The sequence below is a fragment of the Amblyomma mixtum genome, chromosome 10, assembly GCF_055824585.1.
Source record: "Amblyomma mixtum isolate Tamu chromosome 10, ASM5582458v1, whole genome shotgun sequence".
NCBI classification, from domain to species: Eukaryota; Metazoa; Arthropoda; class Arachnida; order Ixodida; family Ixodidae; genus Amblyomma; species Amblyomma mixtum.
In genome coordinates, this window is record NC_143021.1 from 29,210,099 (window position 1) to 29,236,476 (window position 26,378).

A 26,378-nucleotide genomic window follows, 5' to 3' on the forward strand; every position below is an offset into this window, starting at 1 on the left:
ACCAATGCCTTTCGTTGTTCGTTCTTCCCAGAGTCAATAGAGCTGTGGAATAAGCTGCCTGCAGAAATTGTTCTCAGTTCTGATACTGCATTATTTACAAATGCAATCAAGGTTCTTTACTAAAACTGTGCCATGTGGATATTGTAAAGTGTTTTTCTTTTCTCTTTTTTCTCCTTTTCCTTTTTTTCTGTTTGTGTGCGTGCGGCAGCTGGTTGAACATTTGAATACATGTCTTACAGTCTGTATATTGTATCCTGTGTTGTATCCGTAAGACACTGTAGTGCATCTGCATATTTCTTTTTGTATCTGACTGTATCTTGTATGAACGTATATGTAACATCCCTCCCTGTTATGACCCTCAACTGAGGGTTGACAGTATTTCTAAATGAAATAAATAAATAAAACGTATGACATTGAAATATTCATGATATCAACGTTAGATCACAATATTTGTGTAGCCTTATCTGAAGGGCTCTGAGAAATACTATCGACAAGAAAAGGATGCCGCCATGCCGATATGCCACATGCAAACGGAATAGATTGCATCGATAAGCAGCTATTGTTAGTCTCTGCATCGTCTCATTGAAGCGTAGTTAATGCTTGTATATAAGCATTTATGTCTAGGCAAGAGGACGACCAAAACTTCCAGGCCGGTTGTCCTTACTGACGGACACTCTGTCGCAAAGAGCCAGTCTAGGTTTTTACTGACTGAACTCCAAACAAAAGAAAACAACCTCTGTAACGGTAGCTGTATCAAAATCGTACTCACCTTTTCGATATCGACTTCTGACCGCCAGTGCGGGTGACCTCGTTAGACCGTATAGCTTCTTGCTGGAAGTATGGGAAACATTGTTGTTCCTCAATATAGCCTTTAAATAATATCACACTTCTAACGTGCAACGCGAGAATTGTATATTCATTTTATATGAAGGGAAAGTAGCTCGTTTTTAAAAGAATTTAAAAATATTTTATTGCAGAAACAATATGGTAAGTGGCCAAAATATTTCGCGTGCATTTCAGAACACCACCACTTTCATGTGTACTGTTTCTATTGCTAGTCACTGTTTAATTAGGACCATAATCTTCGCATCCATGCGTACAGCTGTGTGCAAAGTATCGCGCAGCACGCTCAGGCATTGTAAAACTTATGCAGCGTTCCGAAGAGAAGATATGATGCTTCCTTGTGTTCATGCCGGAACGCATAAGCTGAAGCATGTGCTAACTCGTGTACTCGCATAAAGTACGTCCGTAATTTGTGCTAGTTAAGGCGTGACGTCAGTTTGGTCGCCGAAGCGTGGTCCATAATAATAGAACCCGGACTGTGCTTGCGTGCCTACGCTTTGCGCTGCTCCATGTACCGAACCATTATGATAAAATGCATCCGGAGTGAAAAGGAGATAAAAGACGTGCTATCCCGATTTCAAAAAGATTGCAGTAGAACTTCGACAGCGCTGCTCTTTGTTCTTAGAAATTCCCAGCCACATTCCAGAGGGCTCTTTGTACTTGGGCACGTAAATATACTTGCAGTGCACAAAGCATAGATAAAATGTTATTGAAGTGGAAGCAGTATGCTTATAAGTTCTGCCTAAGTTTTCACTACATACAGGCGCGGCAGTCTTCGCACTATTAGTAGTCGCCTTCGCCGTCCGGGCACAAATCCCTGCTGTGCTGCGGAACAATGACGCCGCAAGTATCCACGAAGTGGTCAATGCAGTCTTGAGGCACGTTATCTTTGACTTCCCTCTGAGCCCACAGTGTGCATTCTGGGGAAATGATGTAACAGAGAGAAAGCAGAAGGAATGAGATGCATAAAACAGTATATTGCTCGTGCTTACTTAAGCTACAAGGCCTTATTCATTCATGAGTCTCGAAAGTGCACAGCCAGCTATGTTTACTGCTTATGCCAAAGCAGTGAGCTCTTCTCGTAGTTCCCCTGATACCCTACTTATTTCACGATATGCATTCTCTGCTTCCGTGTGACAAAATTCCTAATGGGATTAATCTAGAAAAGCTTTATAGATAATGTCTGCGCATAAGCGTAGGGAGAGTATTCGTAAAGAATGCAGTCATTGGCGCAATACAGAGCTCGAAGTACTGATATTTTCGCGATTTCTCTTTCGCGAAAGTAACAAGGCTACGCAGCAGTAGGAATCGAGGCGAAGTAGGAAAGCGTGAGAATATTTATAAAATGAGCATCTGCGTATTTCTCTTTTTTTCCCTTCAATGTTTGTGTTTTCTTCAAATGTGTACTTTTGCAACAAAATACAGCACGCCATAGGTGTTTGCTTCTGCTTGGGCGGCTTCCTATTTCTGTGTTATTAGCCGGGGTGGTGGCTTTTGGCATTAGGCTGCTGACCTCAAGGTCGCTTTGACCTTTTGACCTCAAGGTTCAATTTGAACCGCGGAGGTCGGATTTTGATTGGGACGAAACACAAAAACGTCGCTATGCATTGCGACTTGAGCGCACGTTAAACGCCAGATGGCCTTGCCTGATCCAGAGCTCTCTCCCATGGCGTCCCGCACAGCCCATCTGTCACTTCTCTGCATTACACTCTGAACACTAAACATGTTGACAGATCTGCCTATCTGATTGTGTTTAATGTCTTGTAATAAACTTCGACACTTTTCCTACCAAAATCATTATTTAAAACCCAACATTTCGGAGCCGGCTCGACTCCTTCTTCAGGAGTGATTGGGGGCAATAGTTAGCGTCTGTTTTGGGTTCTAATTTTAGAGATGTGTCTAAAACGTTGCGATTTAAATCAATGCTTTTGTTTGAATTCTTTACTTATATGCTTTCTTATCGGTTTCAGAGATGCTGCCAACCCCACAATGGTTATACAGAAGTGGAAGGCAATTTAGTAAAAGACCTCAAGTAAATTTTTCACTTGTAAATAGGTAGCATCGGGATAATTAAAGTCCCGTACTTTTTTTTGAAAGAGCGTTTCCAGAATTAGGTGGGTAAATAAGAATTATATATAAAATTTACCTCATCTGAAATTCAATTGAACCAAGGGTTTGAAATCTTGTCAGATATGCGCCTCCACCGCCAACAAGTCCAAATACAGCACGTTGATTAATTTTTTTTTAATTTGATTCGTTTTAGTCGCAAACCCAGTTTTCAATGCTCTACTTTTTACTGGCATAGGAAATTTTTTTGACGAAACATTTGCTAGTGCATTCGACAACCGGTAGCAACTGCCAACTTGCTATTGGCCCCCATTCAAATGCAATTCAAGCAACTTCTGAAGCAAGTCACATCAGTGCGTGCAGAGAAAGTAAATAAAGTTTGACTTTATTAGCTTAATAGGTGCAGCCTGCCCACGCTGTAGGATAAATTTGACAGCGACATGGCTGTTGCTGTTTTATACACACTGCAATTACCACCCATAGTGTCATCGCCCTGATTAACGACTAAATAATTTTGCACAGCTTGATGATCCAGAAAACAACTGAGGGCGGGTGCTAGAACCTCGTAGTTCAAGAGCTAGGCGATCAACTCGTTTCTGTTTGTAAGCTGTAAAATAAGTCAACACAGTCCAGATTTCGCGTTGATTTTTTTGCAAGCTTGCAATATCATCAGTCCTCTACTAGCCATTATATTGCCATGTGATAGTGACGGCACTCCAGCAGTCAGGAAGACAGCAACAAGACTTGAAAAAGAAGCTCTTTATTCGGGCTTACTTGCGCCCGCAAGAGAACTTAACAGCACGGCTGCGGCGTAAGCAACAAATGTGCTCGTCAGTCGTCGAACTACGAATTCACGCCCCTCGCTGCATTGCTCAATTTAAAGCCCTCAAGGAAACTTCGAGATAACGGGTGAAGATCATCTACAGTAATCTGGAAAAACGCTGATATCCATCGAGATTAATCCGGTCGCTTCTCGCGTCACGAACTAAAATAATTGCAACCCTTTCCTGCGGGCTTGAGCGCGAACGAACGGACACTACTGTGATACGTGGCAATGTTCTTATAGAACAGCCCACATAAAGATTCGAGAAGATATGTAGCACCCGTTTTTTGCTGTAGGCACAAAGTATCATTACGCCTTGAGCGTCTTTTCATCGAGTAGAAGTAGAGCTTTTATTTCAGGTATATTGAATACCCCGGGATCTTTGGCAAGAGAGAAAATGTGCGTTAGCTAGAAAAGTAAAAAATGGTGTAGGAAATCGTAGTGCTTGTTTCTCACAATTGGACTATTTGAAACATTACTTACGATGTCCTCGGTATTCCAGATCGGCAATAACACAGTTCACATAGTCAGTGAAATAAATCGCCCCTTCATACGGCGTCGGATCTGAAAAATAAAAAACACAGGCAAGCTGAGTTTAAATACCTGAATTGAGCCTTCAGGCCAACAAGGGTTAGCAGAAATTGAGGAATGAGCTTGGTGGTGCGCTGGGACTGTGAGTGATGCGTTGTAATACCTCAAAATCTGTTTTTATAACCATACCTCTAACAATACCGTTATAGGAATGACAAAGTGAACACTCCCGTTTTCTGCATCGGAAAAGTAGTGAATTCTTAACCCTTAGGCGGTTCATAAACGCAGTCACTCCACCATCCTCTGGGCCACTACGACTGGTTATAGACTATTTCTACGGACTATAAACAGATATATTCCAGAGCTTTTTAGCTGGCAAACATTAGGAAATCGTACAAGGCTGACGACTGGGCCAGTTAGTTCTGAATAACCTGATAACCAGGCAAAGATGCAACACAGCGAGGAGAAATGAACACGAGACAAAGCTAAAGATCAGTCCAGCATGGTCTCATGTTCTTTTCTCCTGGCTGTGTTGCGCCTTTTGACTGATGATACGAAAAATAAGAATTCTCTTTTTATACTGTAGCGTTTTAGTTTAGGCAGATATAGGACCTACAGTATGCAACCATCTAGCCTGCTAATGTATGGAAGCCACTAAAAATGTCCTATTATGAGGGGATGTGCATGCAAGTGTACTGTTAAAATGAACAACATACTTGCTTAAAAGTGTTTATTAACAGTCACTGGTACCTGCAGTTAAACCAATAACTAGCAGAATGTACTAACATCCCACGTGTCTAGATGTTGGCCAGCAGATAACGCACTACTGCCCTCTCTGTCATCTTCAACACCAGCAAGTCGCACCCTCAATCGATCGAAACAGCCTCATTCGCGGTTCTGTTGCCGTCATCGATAGAATGCAAACCTTTTTGCCTTGTTACTGGAATATATTCACTCAGCTTCATAGGTCGGCACACTCACTCATGAGTGCACTCATATCGCCTCACTCACACTCACACTCACGTCTGTGAGTGTGAGTGTGAGTGAGTGGTCGTGATTGCGAGTGGACGTGAGTGTGAGTGCGAGTGAGTGGATATGAGTGTCGGTAATCATGAGTGTGAGTGCGAGTGAGTGGATGTGAGTGTGGGTGGTCTGAGTGTGAGTGCGAGTGAGTGGTGGTGAGTGCGAGTGGACGTGAGTGCGAGTGAGTGGATATGAGTGTGGGTTGTCATGAGTGTGAGTGTGAGTGAATGGTCGTGAGTGTGAGTGGACGTGAGTGTGAGTGCGAGTGAGTGGATGTAACTGGGGGTGGTTATAAGTGTGAGTGTGAGTGGACATGAGTGTGAGTGGACATGAGTGCGAATGCGATTGAGTGGATGTGAGCGTGAGTAGAGGTGAGTGGGTATGATTGATGAGTGGATGTGAGTGGGCGTGAGTGGCAATGAGTGGGTGTGGGTGGATATGAGTGGATATGAGTGACAATGAGTGGTTGTAAGTGGCAATGAGTGGATGTGAGTGGCAATGAGTGGATGTGAGTGGTGGGTGGAAGCGACAGTGAAGTCGGTCGCCCATGTTTCGTGACGCTGATACCCGCTTAGCTATTTTCATGTTGTTGACAGCTGCGGGAAGCAAATATTCACTATACTGAAGGCGCTCAAGGTAGCATAAGGCATCATGCCGGTGTCTTTGGACAACCGAAGGAAAGGATTCCGCTGGCACGGGAACAGCAATCTTTCGTTGCTTTTGTAGTTCACCGTTGGCACGGGCGCAGGCCCTTCGCGGATGCAGTGAGCCGCTACAAGTTTTTTGAGTCCCTTTATCGAATTTCGCATTGCCAGTCCTGAAAATATAGATATATGTCTCTTTCCACGCTCCCCGCATGGCTCGATCTCGTATACATATGAGTTACAATGCTTACTGCTGAAACAACGACTGTCCGCTGCTCGGCAATAACTACCGTAAGTTGGGACCTCGGGTGCTGCAGTGGACTTAGGTTTTTTTTTCTTTGCCCAGGTGTGCGCTTTGCAGAGCTCTCATCTGGCCGTAATTTGTTCATAGGCTCTGACCCATGCGGTAACCCGACCTCCTTTATCCCAGGTCTTGAACTGCACAAACCCGGCTCAAGCCCGGAAACGACGCGAAAACCAAGTGCGCTTTTCGGCAACGCCAGAGGATTCTTGTTTCTACATGTACGTACTTTAAAGAGCCCAGCGTCGGAAATCAAGCATGTAGCTTTGATAATTTATTTTTTTTGTATGCATAGCATCAGGCATGGTAATGTCTTTGACGCTCAAGGAGATATCCAAACCGGCAATATTTTATGTTTTAATTTGCGCCAGAAATTATTGTTTCGTGCTGATGGTGGTGAAGTTCGCGGTCCTGTGCATTGTTTGTCGCGTCCGGGTTCGCGATAAAAGAATGTCCATTGAGTTTTTTTTTCTGCCCTCCGCACAACTGCAGGGAGGGGGATGAGTCACACTGGCTGCCCAGCGGTATAAGGGGAGCGGGATAGCGACGGATTCCGAGAATAAGGGAAAGGTCAAACACCCTCCGGGAACATATACGTCAGGTCGCATCCCACTGTGCACGTTCTTGCGGAAAGGCGGACCCTCTTCGTGTAGTTTTTGTCCCATGTCTATGGCAGCACGCGTTGACCACATGAGGCGCGGTCAACAGGACATTGCCACGATAGCTACAGGCTTGAAGACAGTTTGTAATTGACGGTACTGAACAGATGGGCTGTTAAGAGTGGACAACGTGGTCCTGAGAGCCGGGTGTGTCTCATCGCAAAGCAAGGGATATGACGGGACCTGGCGCCGGCGGCAGAAGCATAGACGACGACGGACGGGGGTTGTTGCTCTCCAAATCACCGAACCTCCGAAGAGATCGAAGGACGCTGTCTCCCACGGGCCTGGGAGAAATTACTGTCAAACGAGTGTCGTCGTTAGGCAACGATGTGGCGAGAACTTGGGACAGCAGCAGCAACGCTGGAAGCAGAGATGCACATGAAGCACGGCGGACAGCGGTATACGTTGGCCGAGTCGGCCTTCAGCTCACCGAACGGGATGATGCTACGCAAGGTCACACTGAGCGAGGCTGCTAATTGAAAGACGCTGTGTCGAAGGGGTCTCGTGCTTCGGCCATCCGGCGGGGGAGTTCGAGAAGGTTAAACCACCTGCGAGGAGACTGCGGGATTCTGCTTTCCCACGGAGGCAACGCACAGAACACTTGCGGCAGTGGTCAAGGTGACGCATCTGTGTTTGATGACTGTCTTCCCCTTCTCATCCCCCAAGCTGTGAGAGAGCGAGAGAGCTTCAGCACCTCCCCGTGCCGGGGGTGGTACCGCCAGCGTCATCAATGGCCCATCCGATTGGACAACGTTATTCGACCTAAGTTCCCTAGTCAGGGATTTGGGGAACGCGAACCGTATTTAACGGGATGTTGTGTGATCGGAGCATTGGATTGCATTGCATTCGATTCTCATCTGTAAATATGTAGAATAAACCCTCTTGTACAGTTTCCTCGATAACGCAGTCCGACATCGTCATTCGGAGCCGGTACCTGCGAGGCTAAACGAGTTAGTCATCTCCAGGACCCCTCCGTCTTCAACACTGGTTCCAGCGGTGGGATAGAAGCCCCATCTTTAACACTGGTTCCAGCGGTGGGCATGAGGCCCCGTTCTCAACACTGGTGGCAGCGGTGGGATAGAAGCCCCATCTTTAACACTGGTTCCAGCGGTGGGATTGTGGCCCCGGTCCCAACACTGGTTGGCAGCAGCTGGGATGGACCGTGCGACATCGTACTTTCTCCACGGGTGAGCGTTTTGGCTTTTGCAATGGGATTCGCCAGGCTTTAAGATTCAGAGAATAATCTTCACTGGGAATCAGGGCTTTGTCGTTTGAGAGGGGTTATTCTCAAGGCATTGTTGTGTTAGCAGAGCCAAAGCGGAGAAAGCGTTGTCATGGACCTAATGAGGTTGTACAAGTCGGACTTGCTGTTGATATGCGAGGAACTGTCGGTTGAAGTGCCTAGCAAACTAACCAAAATTGAATTGGGCGAATTCATTCTTAAACAAGTCAAGCATAACGATCAGTTGCTGGTAGATACGTGGAATTTGGTACAAGGGGAAAAAGAAAAAGCCCGCAAAGTAAAAGCCGACCAGGAGGCTAAAGAGAAAGCCGACCAGGAGGCTAAAGAGAAAGCCGATCGGGAGAAAAAAGCACGTAAGGAGCAAGCTGATCGAGAGTGGGAAAAAGAGAAGGAACGGCAACGGCAACAGTGGAAGGTTGAAAATGAAATAAGGAAACTAAAGATATTAGAACTTCAAAACGAAATAGGAAGAAAGCGCGGTAGTGTGAGAGCCGGAAGTCCTGAAAGAGCAAGCGATGCTTATGAAATAGGTCCGCAGATAAGACCCGAAAAGTCTGTGACCGTAGCCGCGTTGGTAAATCGCGACACCACGAGGGAAGTGGCAGAGAACGCGTTCAACCGGTGCGGTAGTCCAAGGAAAGCCGCAGAATCCGAGACCGTGTCCGGAGAAGTTGGACGTAATGCTAAGAGAGAGCATTCCGAGATAGCGTCTAAACTACACGAGTGCGAGGATTCTCCTCCAAGTGAGGTAGGAGTGGCAACGGACAACTTTGTCGGGACAGTTGCGAGCGCGACACTTTCAGTAGAATCGATACAGGCGTCAAACCGGCAGGACCGCGAAAAGGGAGATTTTAATATCGGAAAAGGTTTCGAAGTTGAAACAGCGGAAACCCCTTTTGAGAGTAACAACCGCGGTAAGATCGAGTTGAGTTGTCACAGTGGCTTCAGTGACAAAGGCTCGGGAGAGGCTACCTTGGCAAAGCTGGCGCAAGAAGAATGCGAGGCTGCCGAACATAAAGATAGTCATAAGAGCCAGGCGGGCTCAGTTGTGGCTGAGCACTGCAATGTAGACAATGGCGCGCAGAGCGACAGCCAGGCGGGCTCAGTTGTAGCTGAGCACTGCAGAGTAGAGAATGGCGCGCAGAGCGACAGCCAGACGGGCTCAGTTGTAGCTGAGCACTGCAATGCAGAGAATAGAGCGCAAAGCGACAGGCACGCGGTAGAGGACAACTCCCTAAGGAATGAGCCAGGGATCTCAGGGGCAGTTTCATGTCCGTCTGTCAGCTGCGTGGAGCTGGCACTCTGCTGCGAAGGCACAGAGGACAGTTTGGAATTTCATGAAAATTTCCGAGGTGCGACGGAAAAACTAGAGATAGCTAGTTGTCATCAGGAGACGCACGCGACACAGTCTAGGCGCAGAAAAAGAACAAGGGCAAGAACCAAGAAAAAACGAATCAAATTCAAAGCCCTAAATTCGGTTGCGCGGACAGGTGCGAAAAAAAGAAATGCGGTGGAAGGAAAGGCGAAGCCTTCCCGCGTTGCGCCTCGTAAACTTGCAGCTGCAGTTGATGATCTCGCGACGCGTGCAGCTCGTTCGAAGGCTGACGGCAGTAATGAAAAGGGAAGAGCGCGTCTTCCAAGCAAAACTGGCGCGAAGTGCATAAAGGGGCATCGGCCTGCAAGAAAGACTAGACCGCGCCGTCCGGACAAAAAGCCAGTTAGGAAAAAGGCAAAGCGGCCCAAGAGATCAGAAACCGCAAGGTTGCGCGGCACTCAGCGCATGCGAACGCAGGCGTCGAACAACCGAGACGACACATGCAGGCGTGTTCGGCGGGCGCACTTGAAAAGGAATCGTCCTTCACATTTGGCACCGCATTCTAGGAAGCGCGCATGGCGAATGGGTAGCCGAGCTTCCTGCTTGGGGCGAGAGAAAGAGGTACCTTCTCGCGCTGGTCACTGCTCGTCGTCCAGAGCCAGAGTCGGTTATCGACATTGTAGGCACGACCAAGGTTTTCGGAGAGCCTCGAGGGGGCGCGGAAACGACAGTGAGAGTCGGGGATCGTTTTTTTTCTGCAGCCTTTTGTCACGAGTTGACCGCAGTACAATCAGTCAAAGCGCGACCCCGGCGGGCGCGTCTGAAAGACTAATCCTTTCAACTCGGCGGCGGGGAGTCAGCTTCCCCCCCGCGTGGCGATTTGAAGTAGCTGTTTTTTTTTTATTCCTCTTTTTTTGTGTGTGTTTGTGAAATCAGGCGGGAAAAGGCTACTCTTGAGTTAAAACGAGTTGATCGGAGGTTACTGTTTTTTTTTTCCTTACCTTAGACAAGGGCTATGGCGTCACTGAGTTAGAAAGGATAGGGCGTCACTGAGTTAGAAATCACAGGTGTCGATTTCACACGCTACCAAGAGATAACGGCACTCACAGGAGTGCAGCTCGCGTAGAACTACGCTTAGAGTCGCGTAGACGGAGATTTGATCCCTTAATTGTCTGACACCTTACCAAAGGGAGCCTCACTGACATACACTGAAATGACCGAAGAGAAAACTCGTCTGGGGGAAGCGCTCGTGTCCAGACCTTTGATTCGGGCCACTTATTTTGTTAAAGAAGTTCAGTGTGACGCCAGTGATAGAGGACTGGGTGCTATTTTAATTAAGTCAAGTTGGCGACGGCCACGAAGAGCACCATGTTCAGTACGTCAGCCGCAGACTGACATGTAGAAAAGCGTTAAGCGCTTTAGACAAAGAGCGCGCGTTTGGTTTAGGCGGCACAGATGTTGTCGGGTTACCAGAGCTACTTGAACGGCGCAAAGTTCATATTTGAGACTGACCATCGTCTCAAACATGATTATGACAGTTTTGTCCCCCCAAAAATGGTCGCTTGCTTAGACGGAGTCCTGCTCTCCAAAAACAGAATTTCTCGATGCGTTTCAGGAACGGAAAACCGCACGGAAATGCTGATGGATTCAGCCGATTGTTGTAGACAGGAGTACTTGGTAGGACCACCTACTGTGTGTGGGTTTTTGTTTTTAACCTTGGTCCAAGCAGTCCGTCTTTGGCGATTTCAATCGGGATATTTTGCGCTTTCTTGGCACCAAAATTACGCCAAAATTCAGTCATGTTTTAGTAAACATTTATTGTCATTGTAGAAAGCCTGGTGGGTCTTTGGCAAATTCCGAGCGCTTGCTTGTGGGTCAGTGCCCCGTCTCGTGGAACAGTCCACTGATGCCATTCTTTGTTGAATGTTCGAGCTTGGATGCCTTTTCTGGAAACCAGCCCTTCCACCCGACTCCGGCCTCATCTCTTCCTGCCCAGCGGTCGTGAACGCTGGCCATTCGAGATTTTTCGGGCCGCGGACGAGCTGTTAAGAGTGGACAACGTGGTCCTGAGAGCCGGGTGTGTCTCATCGCAAAGCAAGGGATATGACGGGACCTGGCGCCGGCGGCAGAAGCATAGACGACGACGGACGGGGGTTGTTGCTCTCCAAATCACCGAACCTCCGAAGAGATCGAAGGACGCTGTCTCCCACGGGCCTGGGAGAAATTACTGTCAAACGAGTGTCGTCGTTAGGCAACGATGTGGCGAGAACTTGGGACAGCAGCAGCAACGCTGGAAGCAGAGATGCACATGAAGCACGGCGGACAGCGGTATACGTTGGCCGAGTCGGCCTTCAGCTCACCGAACGGGATGATGCTACGCAAGGTCACACTGAGCGAGGCTGCTAATTGAAAGACGCTGTGTCGAAGGGGTCTCGTGCTTCGGCCATCCGGCGGGGGAGTTCGAGAAGGTTAAACCACCTGCGAGGAGACTGCGGGATTCTGCTTTCCCACGGAGGCAACGCACAGAACACTTGCGGCAGTGGTCAAGGTGACGCATCTGTGTTTGATGACTGTCTTCCCCTTCTCATCCCCCAAGCTGTGAGAGAGCGAGAGAGCTTCAGCACCTCCCCGTGCCGGGGGTGGTACCGCCAGCGTCATCAATGGCCCATCCGATTGGACAACGTTATTCGACCTAAGTTCCCTAGTCAGGGATTTGGGGAACGCGAACCGTATTTAACGGGATGTTGTGTGATCGGAGCATTGGATTGCATTGCATTCGATTCTCATCTGTAAATATGTAGAATAAACCCTCTTGTACAGTTTCCTCGATAACGCAGTCCGACATCGTCATTCGGAGCCGGTACCTGCGAGGCTAAACGAGTTAGTCATCTCCAGGACCCCTCCGTCTTCAACACTGGTTCCAGCGGTGGGATAGAAGCCCCATCTTTAACACTGGTTCCAGCGGTGGGCATGAGGCCCCGTTCTCAACACTGGTGGCAGCGGTGGGATAGAAGCCCCATCTTTAACACTGGTTCCAGCGGTGGGCTTGTGGCCCGTTCTTAACAGGGCCTTGAGGTGACTTTCCCCGAACCTGAGTTTACCAGAGGTTGAAACAATTAACCTGCACCGTGGGAAATCGGGAATGTTTGCGAAGCTCGCGGGACGAAGGGAGAAGCCTCCGAAATCTTGATGGTGGAAAATATTTGTGCAGTGTTTGTGGAGGTGAGTTATCTTCTTTCCAAAATCACTGATTGGCTGTGTTGTCCTTTTAGAGTTGTTGATTGGCGACGTTTTCCTTTCCCCAATGATTTATTGGGTTGATGTTTGTGGAGTTACCTGATTGGTTACTGTCTCTACCGACGGCAGGGTCATAGGGTTTAAAATCAAGTGTTTTGGCGGGACCGAGGGCTGGTTTCGTCACGTAAAGCTACTGGTCAGTCAAATGTAAACAAGTTTTCTCCTTGCTTGTATCTTTCTTTGTTTTATTAATTGGTAATAAAAAGTTAACCTCTCCAGAAGTGTCCTTTGGCAACGTGATCGAGCAATATCGAATCTGCAAGACGTCAAGCACCGTTCAATAATCATCATCAACGTAATTTACCTCTACAAGATTGAGAGGGAAACTCAACTGTGATGAAACGTTGCGGCGATTTTCGGCAGTGGATATGAGGTGGCAACCAAATTGCCGGACCTTTTTTGATTGGTTGGACGTACAGTTCGAAATTAATTTTTATGTACTCGGGAAAGGGATATAAAATAGAATGTGTCTGAGTATTGTCTCCGTTTCACTCGAGAAAAAAAAAACTACAGAAGAAAAGCAGTACACGCGACTGAAAGTTAATAAGAATCAAGCTAGGGCGACAGTTTTCGTTTCGCTTAAAAGTTTCGTGCAAGCGAGTGCTGCTAAGGCACTGAAGAAAAAAATATACGACGCCACAGCCAAAAATGTGACCAGAAGAGAACAGAAAACAGAGCGGCGGGTGAAAGGGGGGCCAGGAGCTTTTCACAAACAGTTCGAAGGCTGCCGACATATTCGACTCTGGACTCTGCTCGCAGCACAGGAAAGAGTTGAATATTAAGCTCCCCCACGCTCTCCCCGGAGTAAAAAAAAAAAAATCTTTTTTCTTTGGTCATGAATAGGCTCCCGTCAGCGTCATGTAAGCAGAACTACGCCATTGGCAATATGAGCAGGCGGGGGCTGCCCTGGCAAGTCAACAACACAAAAGAAAACATTCGACAGAAGTCTGTCTGGTTGGGGTGCTGGCAGAAGGGGTGCTGGCAACGCACAAACCGACCAGCTCTATCGGTCGCCTTCTCCCCCGCCCAAAAAAACGGCAGCCCAGAGAAAAGGCCCAGGGCGTCGTGTACAAAATTCCGTGTTCCGTCTGCCCGGCGTCGTGCATAGGGGAAACGAAGAACTTCGCGGAAAGGATGAGCCAACACAAAGCGGACGTCCGTCACATGAATCGTCAACGCAGCGCCGTGGCCGAACACTGCGAAGGGTGTGACCATCCAATTGACTTGACTTCGACAGCACCATTGTATTGGAAACGGAAGCTAACCCACGCAGGAGCCTTCTACTCGAGTCGTGGCACATTCAGCAAACACGAGAGAAAGTTAATCGTTCCCTGGGGACTCTCCCCTCATCCTAAGTCCATGGGCTGCGGCCATTCACCCGGAGGTTCTCCACGCAGGGGCTTAAAAAGCCAAGCTGCGCTCGCCAGTAGTCACACCGTGAAGAAGGGGCCGAGCCGGTGCCGAAACGTCGTGTTTTTTCTGTTTTTTTCTGTATTTTACTTGGTTGGCGTCACCTTCTCCTAACAAGTCAACAACTGCATACAAGCTTCCGCTGCATGTATGCCAGGCTTGGTTCTCATTTGTGCCGCCTAATCTTCGGCATTTGGCGAGTGAAACAGAAATGAGCTCGTGAAATGCGACTTTGTTCATTTCTCGTGTACAGCAAGGGGATTAATTTGTGTTGGCAAGCACCGATTTCAGCAATCTTACCCTAACTGACATCTGGACAGCATGAGGCATCATTTGAAGCAGATACTATGATTTCCACCAAGAACTTCTGGATAGCGCTTTTTCCCAGTAAAGTCATATCATTTCAGATTGGCTCAAATTGGCTAACAAGTTAGCTGCATATGCATTCTTCCGAGAACGACGTTGGAGAATAATCGGGGGCAAAGTAAGCACCCCCTATTACCACGCGGATGCGCATCTGGTCTCCGCATGCACTGGCCTCAAAAACACCGCGTTGGTTTGTAAAACTTCCTTCAGACAGGGATTATGGCAATACAGAAAACGTACTGCCTGCAGACATGTACAGTACACAGATCGGTCACACATAGTAAGCTTAGTAGGTTTTGTAAATGGATTGATAATGGCAACCTCCCCTAGCCCTAGCATCGTTATTACGCAGGGAAATCCTCTACTTGCGACCCATTCCAGCCATTTTCCTTTGCGTGAGGAAATCACTCGATCTTTTGAAAAACACGCTCCATTTTCCATGCCGTGAAAAGTATTCATAATCGTCACTTGACTCCAATGAGTTGATGCAGAGTCACGGACACGTCATTGTCAAGGAAGACCAAATCTTGGTAATTAGACACCATCCAAGAATATTGTCAAGGCAAGCTCATTATTATTACTTGCACACCGCCATAGGCGCACGCACAAGGGAAGAAGGTGCGCCCCCCCCCCCCCTCCCCTTCCCCCCTAATCGCCAAGTCTGCCCCATACATTTAATCTGTCGGACCTATTCGGTCATTGTTTACAGTGCAGTGCTACCGCCAAGCAGGTTTTTTAACGGCCAAAGACCTCTGATGTTGCGTTCTAAGAACTGTTTACTTGCCAGGTCATTTTGGAGGCAATCTTTTCAGTTTCTTTTTCGCTGTGACAGTAACCAAAAAACAAATCTGTCATAGTTTCTGTGGTCTAGAGAGAACGGAAATTACTCCGGAAGCGCGATGCTACATCAATGCTTCAGCGACGCAATGACTGCCTTCCTCTGCGGGTACTCACGTGGTGAACAAGGGAGGGAAAGCCTCAGGGTGTTTGCGAACGTTTCAACAAGAGGACTGTCTTCGTCTGGGTGGAGACAAGACCTCTTGTGGAGACGCTGGCAATACTGTGAATCTTTCCCCTCACTTGTTCACATTTTGAGCGTCAAAAAAACCAGCCGCTTATCCTCTCTATACCCTATATTCCTCTGCCGATGTTACAGATTAAAATAAAAAACTACACCTCTATAATATCCTGTATATTTAGCAATTCCATCACATGGAAATAAATGTTTTATAATCATTCCTCATATTTGCTCTCCGTTTTGGCGGCAGAGGCCTAGGTGAGAGGTGGTTGGGGTGGGGGGCGGGGAGCAGGGGGGTGGCACTGCGCTAAAACTTGGCTCATTTTCATGGAGAACCCTGCGCACGCCTATGGACACTGTTCAAAAACTTGTCTAAGCATTTTAGCTGCTGACGCTATACAGGCAATCATCGTCTCAGAAGCAAGCGCAGGAGCACAGGTGCGTAGCATTCGGTGCATGGAATATGCGTGATGAGTGACTACTTTCTTCGAGCATCGAAACTGTGCAAATTGGCCAAATAGCCCGACAAAGCCTGGGCAGCTCACCACCACATCTTTGTGACTCAGGATAATGTTAGGGGAGCTACGAGGGCAGTCGCCGCGACAGTAAATCTCTCATCCCCTCCGTTGTCAGCAAACAAGGAAACAGTACACTGAACGTAAATGCGAGTGAGCGGGCATGAATATGAGTGTGAGTGGAAATGAGTGTGAGTGAGTGGTTGTGAGTGCGAGTGAGTGGTTGTGAGTGGTTGTGAGTGTGAGTGGACATGAGTGCGTGTGAGTGGTTGTGAGTGCGAGTGGTCATGAGTGTGAGTGTGAGTGAGGGGTTGTGAGTGTGAGTGATGATGAGTGTGAGTGCGAGTGAGTAGTTGTGAGTGCGAGTGGTCATGAGTGCGAGTTTGAGTGAGTGGTTGTGAGTATGAGTGGTAATGAGTGCGAGTGTGAGTGAGTTGTTGTGGGTGTGAATGGACATGAGTGTGACTGTGTGTGAGTAGTAGTGAGTGCGAGTGGTCATGAGTGTGAGTGTGAGTGAGCCACCACTCATGGTGCCGAGGTATGCTCAGCTTATAGGGCTCAAAGGCCTTCATACTGGCGATGTCCCTTCTGGTGGACCACTGCCTTCTTGACAGCAGCAGAGAGCACACTGCAATGAATTAGCTTCAGCAAGCTCGCCTTCATGGACACGGGCAGCATGAGTTGTTCTCGCTGTTGTCCGTAGCACAAATGTCCAGGACGAATCGTCGTTGACAACATCACCGCTGTAAACGCTGCCTCAGACTTGGCAGTGCTTGTAATGTCTGGCGCCGAGTGTCTGATTGACCGCATGTCAACAAGTTATACGATTTACGCTTTGAAAGTTCCCGCAGTAATAGAAGCAAAAATGTACCGCCGAACTGTCAGATACCCTCCTTTCGACTTGACGAAGCACGGAAAGGTAATTCGGTTAAAACATTTTAAAATGCCTTCACATTTCTCTGCCGGAAAACTGTCCGCACGGTCGGAATATAACAAAACCTTGTTGATGCTGCTACAGGGTAGGAAAGACCCCGTCCGCATGGGTTTCCTCGCACATTGCACGTTGCTTGCATCGCATCGCAATGTTTGCACCGGGTTATCTCACTCAATGTTGACTTCGGATTGGCATCATACCCCCGGATTGAACATTACCTGCTTCTTCGTTTTGGGATTCCCTCACCAGATTTCTCTGCTCCGTCGTGGGAAAACGAAAATGCAGTGAACATCCACTGCATCGCGAATGAATATAAGCTGTTACTACAAAGCCAGCAATGCTTGCGCATCACATTCCAAGAAAAAGAAGCTGTTTTGGTGATCCTGTTTCTGAGTCTGTTGCAGTATCATTCTCTGAGACGTTATCATATTTTGAGTGTGGCATGTAGGTGTATAGCGCCGGGAACCTTCACATGGCTAATGACAAAAGCCGTGGTACACGAATTCGGATAGAATAATGTTGCACTGCTGACACTCTGCCGGCGTCTGGGAAGGAACAGAGGATAAGAAGAAAGCCAGTCTGTTCCTCGGCGTAGTAGGGTCCAGATTACATCATGTAAAGGGTATATTGGTTCGGGAACGCGTTTGCACGATGCTAATAACAGTTCCTTAAGGCAGCAGAAACCTATTTACTCATTTATGTGTCACACGTCTATTCGAAAAAAAAAGAAAACAGAAGAGTTTGATTGGAGTTTCTGGAGTGTGCCCTATTAAAGAAGTTAAGAGGCAATTAATAGGTTCCATGCAGTAGGGCAAGCGTTAGCGGGTAGGATATCGTGGCAGACTCGAATTTTTTCGTTTCTGCACTCCACTTCTTCCGGGAAGGGGTGGCGACCAATCTGGCTATGCGCCGCCCGCCATAGAGCGCCCAGAGGTGCCTGGCTCGCTCTGCAGAAAGAAAGGAAAGGAACGAAGGTAGATTTCACGTGATTGGTGTGCCACCGTCGCTGCTGCTGGCAGAGGCGCGCGTAGTGCCCACGTGCTCGCTTAGCGCAGCGCGTCCCTCGTGGAGGTCACGGACCTTGCGGGGCGGAGGGAGGGTCCCTGCCCTACTCCCCGCTTGCATGCCCTTTCACTGGCTCCCCTCCTCTCCTCTACATCTCGGCTGAACTTCTTTCTCTCTGTGACCATCTCCACCCGCCTCCTCCCCCACTACACACCAGCTCCATTGTCCTCCTACCAAATTCCACTCCGGCTCATGCCTCAAAATCATGGCGCCTGGTCAAGTTTTGCGAGAGGCCACCCTTTATGCAAACGCATGAAAAAGTGATTGGTCGCGGTGAACATAACCGCAGAGCAGCAGAGCGCAACTCGGGGGGAGAGTTTTTCGTCTACGTTATATAAGAGAAATTTTTAGTCACTTTTTTACTTTCGTCTTCCGTTCTTAGGTGCTTGGGTCTGGCCCGTCTGGGGCAAAACTACCTCCTCGAGTTGTTAACAGACTTCTGCATTTTGAAGAACGCACCTCCAGAGAAATTCTCAGTTATTTCCATCATGCACCAACTAAGACTCTTTAAGCTTAATGGCTATTTCAACTTCCACAGCTCTAAGGCGTTGCAGGACAGCGGCCGACACTTCATGCGTGTTCTTTTGGGCACTCTTTAGGCTCATCCATGACCCACGTTTTTAATACATGCACGCACGATCATTCATATTCTTTGCAAACGAACCAAATATGAACACCAGGTTATCAGTTAAAAGTAATCATCTTTTAGATTACCGAGAGGATCCGTACTCTCTTCGGTAAAATCTACTGTGATGATTCTTTGCATCAACAAACCTGCAAGAGTTATTCCTGCATGACACTTTGTACATCTTTATCATCACCGATATAACTATTAACGTTTTCTCTCAGCCACTGTTATCAATTACTCCTTGCATATTAGATCTATGACAGTCTTGTTTACTTCTGTTCTTGTCGAAACGACATCCTTTGTTGTCAGAAAAAACGTGAGCTCAAAAGCGGAAGAAAGCCGAGAGTTTCACTCACCATCTTCGACCGTAAATGTTATCGTTCCAGGTTCATCTCCTGCCATGACGTGAAAGGGTATGGCTCTCCTGTATGTATTGTCATATATACTCAAAAGAAAACATTCGACAGAAGTCTGTCTGGTTGGGAAATTTAATGTTAGGAGAAGGTAAGTGACGCCAACCAAGTAAAATACAGGAAAAACACGACGTTTCGGGACCGGCTCGGCCCCTTCTTCACGGTGTGACTACGGGCGAGCGCAGCTTGGCTTTTTAAGCCCCTGTGTGGAGGACCTGCGGGTCAATGGCCGCAGCCCATGGAATACTCTTGGTGATGTTGACGTATCGCTTCACTAGCTGCATGGTCTCGATGCCGAAGTCTTGGCGTATAGACTCAAAAGAAAACATTCGACAGAAGTCTGTCTGGTTGGGAAATTTAATGTTAGGAGAAGGTAAGTGACGCCAACCAAGTAAAATACAGGAAAAACACGACGTTTCGGGACCGGCTCGGCCCCTTCTTCACGGTGTGACTACGGGCGAGCGCAGCTTGGCTTTTTAAGCCCCTGTGTGGAGGACCTGCGGGTCAATGGCCGCAGCCCATGGAATACTCTTGGTGATGTTGACGTATCGCTTCACTAGCTGCATGGTCTCGATGCCGAAGTCTTGGCGTATAGACTCAAAAGAAAACATTCGACAGAAGTCTGTCTGGTTGGGAAATTTAATGTTAGGAGAAGGTAAGTGACGCCAACCAAGTAAAATACAGGAAAAACACGACGTTTCGGGACCGGCTCGGCCCCTTCTTCACGGTGTGACTACGGGCGAGCGCAGCTTGGCTTTTTAAGCCCCTGTGTGGAGGACCTGCGGGTCAATGGCCGCAGCCCATGGAATACTCTTGGTGATGTTGACGTATCGCTTCACTAGCTGCATGGTCTCGATGCCGAAGTCTTGGCGTATAGACTCAAAAGAAAACATTCGACAGAAGTCTGTCTGGTTGGGAAATTTAATGTTAGGAGAAGGTAAGTGACGCCAACCAAGTAAAATACAGGAAAAACACGACGTTTCGGGACCGGCTCGGCCCCTTCTTCACGGTGTGACTACGGGCGAGCGCAGCTTGGCTTTTTAAGCCCCTGTGTGGAATTTCCCAACCAGACAGACTTCTGTCGAATGTTTTCTTTTGAGTCTATACGCCAAGACTTCGGCATCGAGACCATGCAGCTAGTGAAGCGATACGTCAACATCACCAAGAGTATTCCATGGGCTGCGGCCATTGACCCGCAGGTCCTCCACACAGGGGCTTAAAAAGCCAAGCTGCGCTCGCCCGTAGTCACACCGTGAAGAAGGGGCCGAGCCGGTCCCGAAACGTCGTGTTTTTCCTGTATTTTACTTGGTTGGCGTCACTTACCTTCTCCTAACATTAAATTTCCCAACCAGACAGACTTCTGTCGAATGTTTTCTTTTGAGTCTATACGCCAAGACTTCGGCATCGAGACCATGCAGCTAGTGAAGCGATACGTCAACATCACCAAGAGTATTCCATGGGCTGCGGCCATTGACCCGCAGGTCCTCCACACAGGGGCTTAAAAAGCCAAGCTGCGCTCGCCCGTAGTCACACCGTGAAGAAGGGGCCGAGCCGGTCCCGAAACGTCGTGTTTTTCCTGTATTTTACTTGGTTGGCGTCACTTACCTTCTCCTAACATTGTCATATATTCAAAAACACGGCATTTTAAACATATCACGTAAGCAGGCGCTCGCCAATGAGGAGTAGAGAACTATACACGCAGACAAGTACGAAGCAAAAAAGAATCTCATCTAAATCTCTATCGAAAAACACAGCACTCCAGTTCGTTTACAGCACTACCTACTACTTCAAAATAACAATCTAGTTTGCCGACTACAACAATATAATTTCTTCATGAAGTGTTAGTTTTCCAAGGCAGCAACCCTCTTCTCTAAATCTAAAAGTGCGATGGATGACAGTGGATTTTCTTCACAAAATATTTCCTATTCTACTTTCTTTGAAATAATGAAGGATTTAATGACATTCCTTGGCCGCACCCCAGAAAAACATCATTTGTTTTAGCGAAAATTGGGCATACTGGAGGGTAATGATTTCGAAATGTGCGCCAGATAAGCTATTTCACAGAGATTTAAATTTTTTTGGTTTTTCTTATGCTCGACGCCTACCGCAAGGTCACCTGAGCAGCGGAAATGAGCGGTTTCCTCGAGGCGGCCTTAGCACGTAAAAGAATGTTCCCCTTTCTGTTCAGCAAGGGACGTGGCGGCGACGTTCAAAGAAGGGCCATTGCCTGGACGGCACTGCACGACGACAGGCATCTGCACACGGTGGCGTCAAGCAGACAGTGGCGGGTCATCGGCGAGGACAAAAGGGATAGTGCTGCTGTACCCCCCCCCCCCCTCCCCCTGCGTGTCGGATGGGGGCGCGGATCGGAGCTTCATGCGCGAAAGCCGCTGTCTTGGTGAATACTTCTCCCGGATGGCCCCAGGCAGCGAGTCCAGCGAAGTCAACACCACCAATGTCCTTCGAAGGTGCGCAGCCAAAGGTGCGCAGCCTGTCTTAGTGGAGACGTCAACGGGGACCAGGTGTGCGATGGTGTGATCTGATCGACAGGTATGTGTGCGAGGGCGATTCGCGGCCATCTTCACGAGAGAGAATGAACATTGCCAGGGGGGCGAGCAGTGCCGCCTTGGGATAAAACCTCGGACATGATTGGTGTTCTTTGTTTTGCAGGACTATTTAACCATGTGTTTTGGGGGACTTGGACATCGGACCTTTGATCGAGAGTATGTGAGTGATTAAGTTTTTGAACTTGTAACCCGGTGGTTGTCTGGGAATCTTCTTCCACGTACGTTCTTCCTACAGATGAAGAGAACCTATGAAGAATTGTAACTGGGTCCGTAAGGATGACAAGCATAATAATTGTTGCAAGGTGCCATCGACACTGAAATGTACAACTTCATGAAAGTTAAAAACACTCTAATTGTTCGCTACATAAAAAAATTATCCAACCTGCTTTCATCTCCAAAATTCCGGACTGGCTATTATCTCATAATCTGCTGCCTTTACAAAAGCGGCATATTCTTTTATGACGTTATGCATATATTGGGAGACGGAACGTCTAAAGTAATTAGTGCAATTTAGTGTTTCCTTTGGAGCATACTTTACGAATAACATTTGCGAATAACAGCCACACTTTACAGGTCACCAAAAACTGCACTATTTATACAAATAGGCTTCTTGAGTTAAATGAGCGCCTTTTCCGCGCAGCACTACCAGCGGTGTATTAGATTAGAATGAAGCTAATGTGTGCTAACTGGCAGGATGGTTAAATAATATTCAATCGTTAACTTTTTCAGTGTTACTGTTAGGCTCCTTAATCATTGAAAGGCGTGTAGCGTACAGTAAGTGCTATCTATATCAGTTATTAAAATTTCAAAAACGCGGTTACACTCGGCGCTGTGGCAGAACAAATTGGGCTATTTCATCAAGTTAAGTGCAGCGGAGAGGTTGCTTTGCCTGTAAGCCAAACCGGGTTCTAAAATAAGCGATGCATATGTTTGCAGACACTTTTTTGAGGCATTTAAAAAATAACCACGCGAATTATGAAGAAGCAAAGGCGACTGAGCTCTTGCATAGCCGTACTGCAGCGCTTTCGACCGCGCTAACTGATCCCAAGCGAGCGGTCGCCGCTCCGTTTCACGCGCTCCGCAGTGATGTATATAAAAAGAACGGAGGCTACATTCAATTGCGGGACTTCACAGCTCTTGCTTCTTTTATTGCTTCCTCTGGGTGAGAAGCCAATAAATGTACCATCTGAATTGGCTGTCGGTTGCCTGCCTGTCAGTAATCGCCGACCGCAGCGCTCGTGCTAACGCAGTTTCAAGACAACACTGACAGCGGTGTCAGCCGCTCCCAGATGTTGAGCTCACCAGCTTAGTTCCTTGCAAACGTGTTTGGCTGCCTCTTTCACAGTAGTGTAAGAATGCAACAACGTTCTCTTTTAATTATTCGTGGGCTTTTTTAAATGCTAGAGAAGTACAACTTCAGGAAAGTTGTTGTAAAAAATTGGATCGATTGTTTCTCAACTTCCTCCATACGTAAAGTCACGCGCGTGACCGGTAACGCGACAAGAAAATGGCGCAAACATTTCAAGATAAAATAAAGCTGAATTTAAAAATACGCTTCGTTAAAGGAAACGTATTTATTTTAATGTCGGATACGAGGCTAATCATGTAGCTTGCAAGTGTATTAAGGGGCCAGAGTAAATTTTATTCTTCCCGTATATTTTAGGGCAACTTCCGGTACTGGTTTAAAAAAAATTAGATGCGGCTAAATGTTTTTTTACCAATTTAATCAGCCATTTCTGCTCTTTCGACAGAACCCCAACTATGTGTCACAGTTGTTACGTTAAATTTAAAGATTTTGTTTTCTTGAACACTGCACACTGCACTTCTGTACTATCTGCTGACTAAGCACCACTGCGTTGCGGGAGTCACCATCAACGACAAAATCATCGCCGGCCATGAAGATATCGTGTGCCTCGCAATTCGCGACGCGCTGGAACTGAAGAGGCTTTCGTTGAACTTGAGGTCGCTGAGAGTCTTTGTCTCCGGCGCCCTTGCAGCGACTATAATTTCCCTGACACGATTGACATCGCTCGATCTGTCTGTGCACTCGCACAGGCACTTGATTGTCGATCTTGCGCCACTCCTCGCGCAAACAACTACCTTGAAGACGCTTACAGCTTTGGAGGTCCGTGGGCACCCTGAGGCCTCCAAAACCTTCCTATCAGGGCTCTTCCAAAATAGGAGCATCCGAGACCTGTCACTCTCGTCAAGGATTGTCAACGGTGGTAGTGCACCCTACGGCATAGGCAACCCGCATATCGTTCTTGGAGCGTTTCTGCAGCAGAGTTCGTCCCTAAGATCGCTGTTTATAAAAGAGCCTAAGTATGGTCCAAACATGGACGTCTTGACTATCTGCGATGCCCTGGCTACTCACAAGGGGTTGGTTAGACTTAAGCTAGAGGTTAACACACTCAGGATGGAGTACGCCACGGCAATAAAGCAGCTTCTGCGCACCAACATGACGCTCAGGCACTTCAGCTTCACGTGCAGCTACACCGACGACGACGACGAAGTATTTGAAGGATTTCATTCAGCCCGAGGACATCATCATCATCATTATAGGCATTCATGCCGAAGATGCCACATTCGGCACAACGCTGACGATGACCATGTAATGCCCTGGATCTCTGCTGTGCTCGAGAATGACACCTCCATCACGGAGCTGACATTCTCAATGTGCGGCTTTAGCCTCAAAGAGTGCCAGCAGTTTTGTCGAGCGGTGACCGCGAACAAGTCGCTGAAGAAGATCATCCTTGAAGACCTCGGTCGTCATAGATGGGAAATCTGCAGAATGCTCTCTGAATGCGGCCTGCAAGACAGAGTGGTTGTCAGTGGCCACTGCATCGTGTACTACCCGGACATAGGCATTCGTCCGGTGGGCTGCCCCTCGTTCGCCGTTCCCCTCGCCCGGCTCCAGACCGCTGTGGGAACAGCGACCACGTCTAGTAACCTCACGCACATCACGCTGAGAGTGTACTCGATTTTGTGCTTTAACGGTGCGACAGAGCCAGCCTCAACGCCCATCGTTCTGTTGATCCAGAGCGCGACTAGCATCACACACTTGGAGCTGTCTCTGGAATCGAAGTGCTGTGGCCAGTGCTGGAATGCATGCGGACCCGCTATATGCGAAGCCGTGTGCCGAAATCCGAGCATCCGCAGCATGACCATCATTTTCTCTACGCAGAATTCCTGTGACATGGCACCGCTGGCGAGCCTCCTCCATCGAAGTCGAGCCCTGCGTAGTTTCACATTACACGCTCCCAGTCGCGAAGCTTTCACTTCGTTCATCACGGAGCTCTCAAAGCCGGAGCTCGCGGATAACTACTCTCTGCAGGGCCTAAGCTGTTTTTATAATTGTGATGAGTTGATGGGAGAGCGCCTGACCATCCATGACGTCCTACACAGGAACCGAGCATTGGTAAAGCGCGCTGCTCGCTTCGTCACCGGCACCCGGGTGAAGTACACTGCAGAGGCTTTTGAGAAGATCTCCACCTCTCCAACCTTGGTAGACGAGCTTCAGGCGACGGCGTTTGTCGACGAAGCTCAAGCTAAGAAGCTGATTGCTCGGTGCGTGTTCGGACTGCAAGACTTCACAGAGTTCATACGCCTCGCAGGCGTAGTGCGTGACGGCATAGAGTGCAGCGCCAGAGATGACGGGAGGACGCAACTGAGTGACCTGCCCGAACCCTGTCTACGTCACATACGGCAGTTCTTGCTCTTGAGAGACGTGGTTGTTTCACCGGAGTAAAATAATGCCGCACTCTATGTTGTATACTTGTTCCTGTAAAAATGTGTGCTACGTCTATGCAATGTCTAAAATATAATCACTTCGTTCTGCCATGTGATTACATTTTCATTTCTTAAGAGCGAAAGCTGTTTCAGTTGATTATTTTGCCATGGTATCACAGCGTCAGCCGTAAGGCTTCCATTACTGATCGTATTGAATGCACGTAACCTAATTAAGTGATTTTATTTATTTTCATATTTTAAATTCAGTTCATTGGCCACCACCTGCTGTTGTTGGTAGGCATAAAATTGGAAAATGGGAAATTTCGCTCTCCGTGTTAGCGCAGATTTAGGAGCAGAAGGTGAGATTGATACAGGGTGGAACACGGCGGGGGGCGAGGTCAGATTTCTCTGATTCGGATTTTCACGCCGAGGCTTTCACTTACGGCTGACGATATAGAATCAATGGCCAAATGCAGTATGAAATGGATAAGCCAAAGCTGTAACAGCTTTCGATGATTAATCCGCTTTGCCGTTTGGATTAGATGTAGAAATTTTTGCTGCCGCTTTTTTGCGGGGCCATATACTATAAACGAACCGGCAACATGCTTGCTGTGATAATGATCATTTTGTGATGGCAATAAAGTGGTGCCGATATATACGTCACGCACTCTGTGTTCTTTTCGCTGGTTGCTCTCTCACAACGCGCTTAATAGTAAGTAGCTGTTCCCAATAACGTTTCAGCAACACCTAGATCGCTGTTCGGTTTTTGACATTTTCTAACCGTTGGCCTTGGTGCGTCAAAGCAGGTCGCAACACACAATTCATCCATCTTTCAAGCAGGCACTGTCGATCCCCAGGGTGGTCCAGCATGCCTGACAGCTACACGTTGAGGCATGCTTATCGCAAATGTCTAAGCAACAAATAAAAGAAAGAATGCATCTGTATTCAGTAAATAAGAGCATGTTGACTCGCCAGAAATTGCATTTG

General features: G+C 47.8%; 1 protein-coding gene across 1 annotated transcript; it reads right to left on the reverse strand.

Annotated features, from left to right (window-relative positions):
- Positions 1-1,626: 1,626 nt before the first annotated feature.
- On the reverse strand, positions 1,627-23,906 carry LOC149325475 (uncharacterized). The gene is made up of 4 exons (XM_089564298.1): positions 23,902-23,906; positions 19,039-19,127; positions 4,217-4,297; positions 1,627-1,763 (listed from the first exon to the last, which is right to left on the reverse strand). Exons 1-4 carry the CDS (start codon positions 23,904-23,906, stop codon positions 1,627-1,629), a joined length of 312 nt encoding a protein of 103 aa, XP_089420424.1.
- Between the last annotated feature and the right edge of the window lie 2,472 nt (positions 23,907-26,378).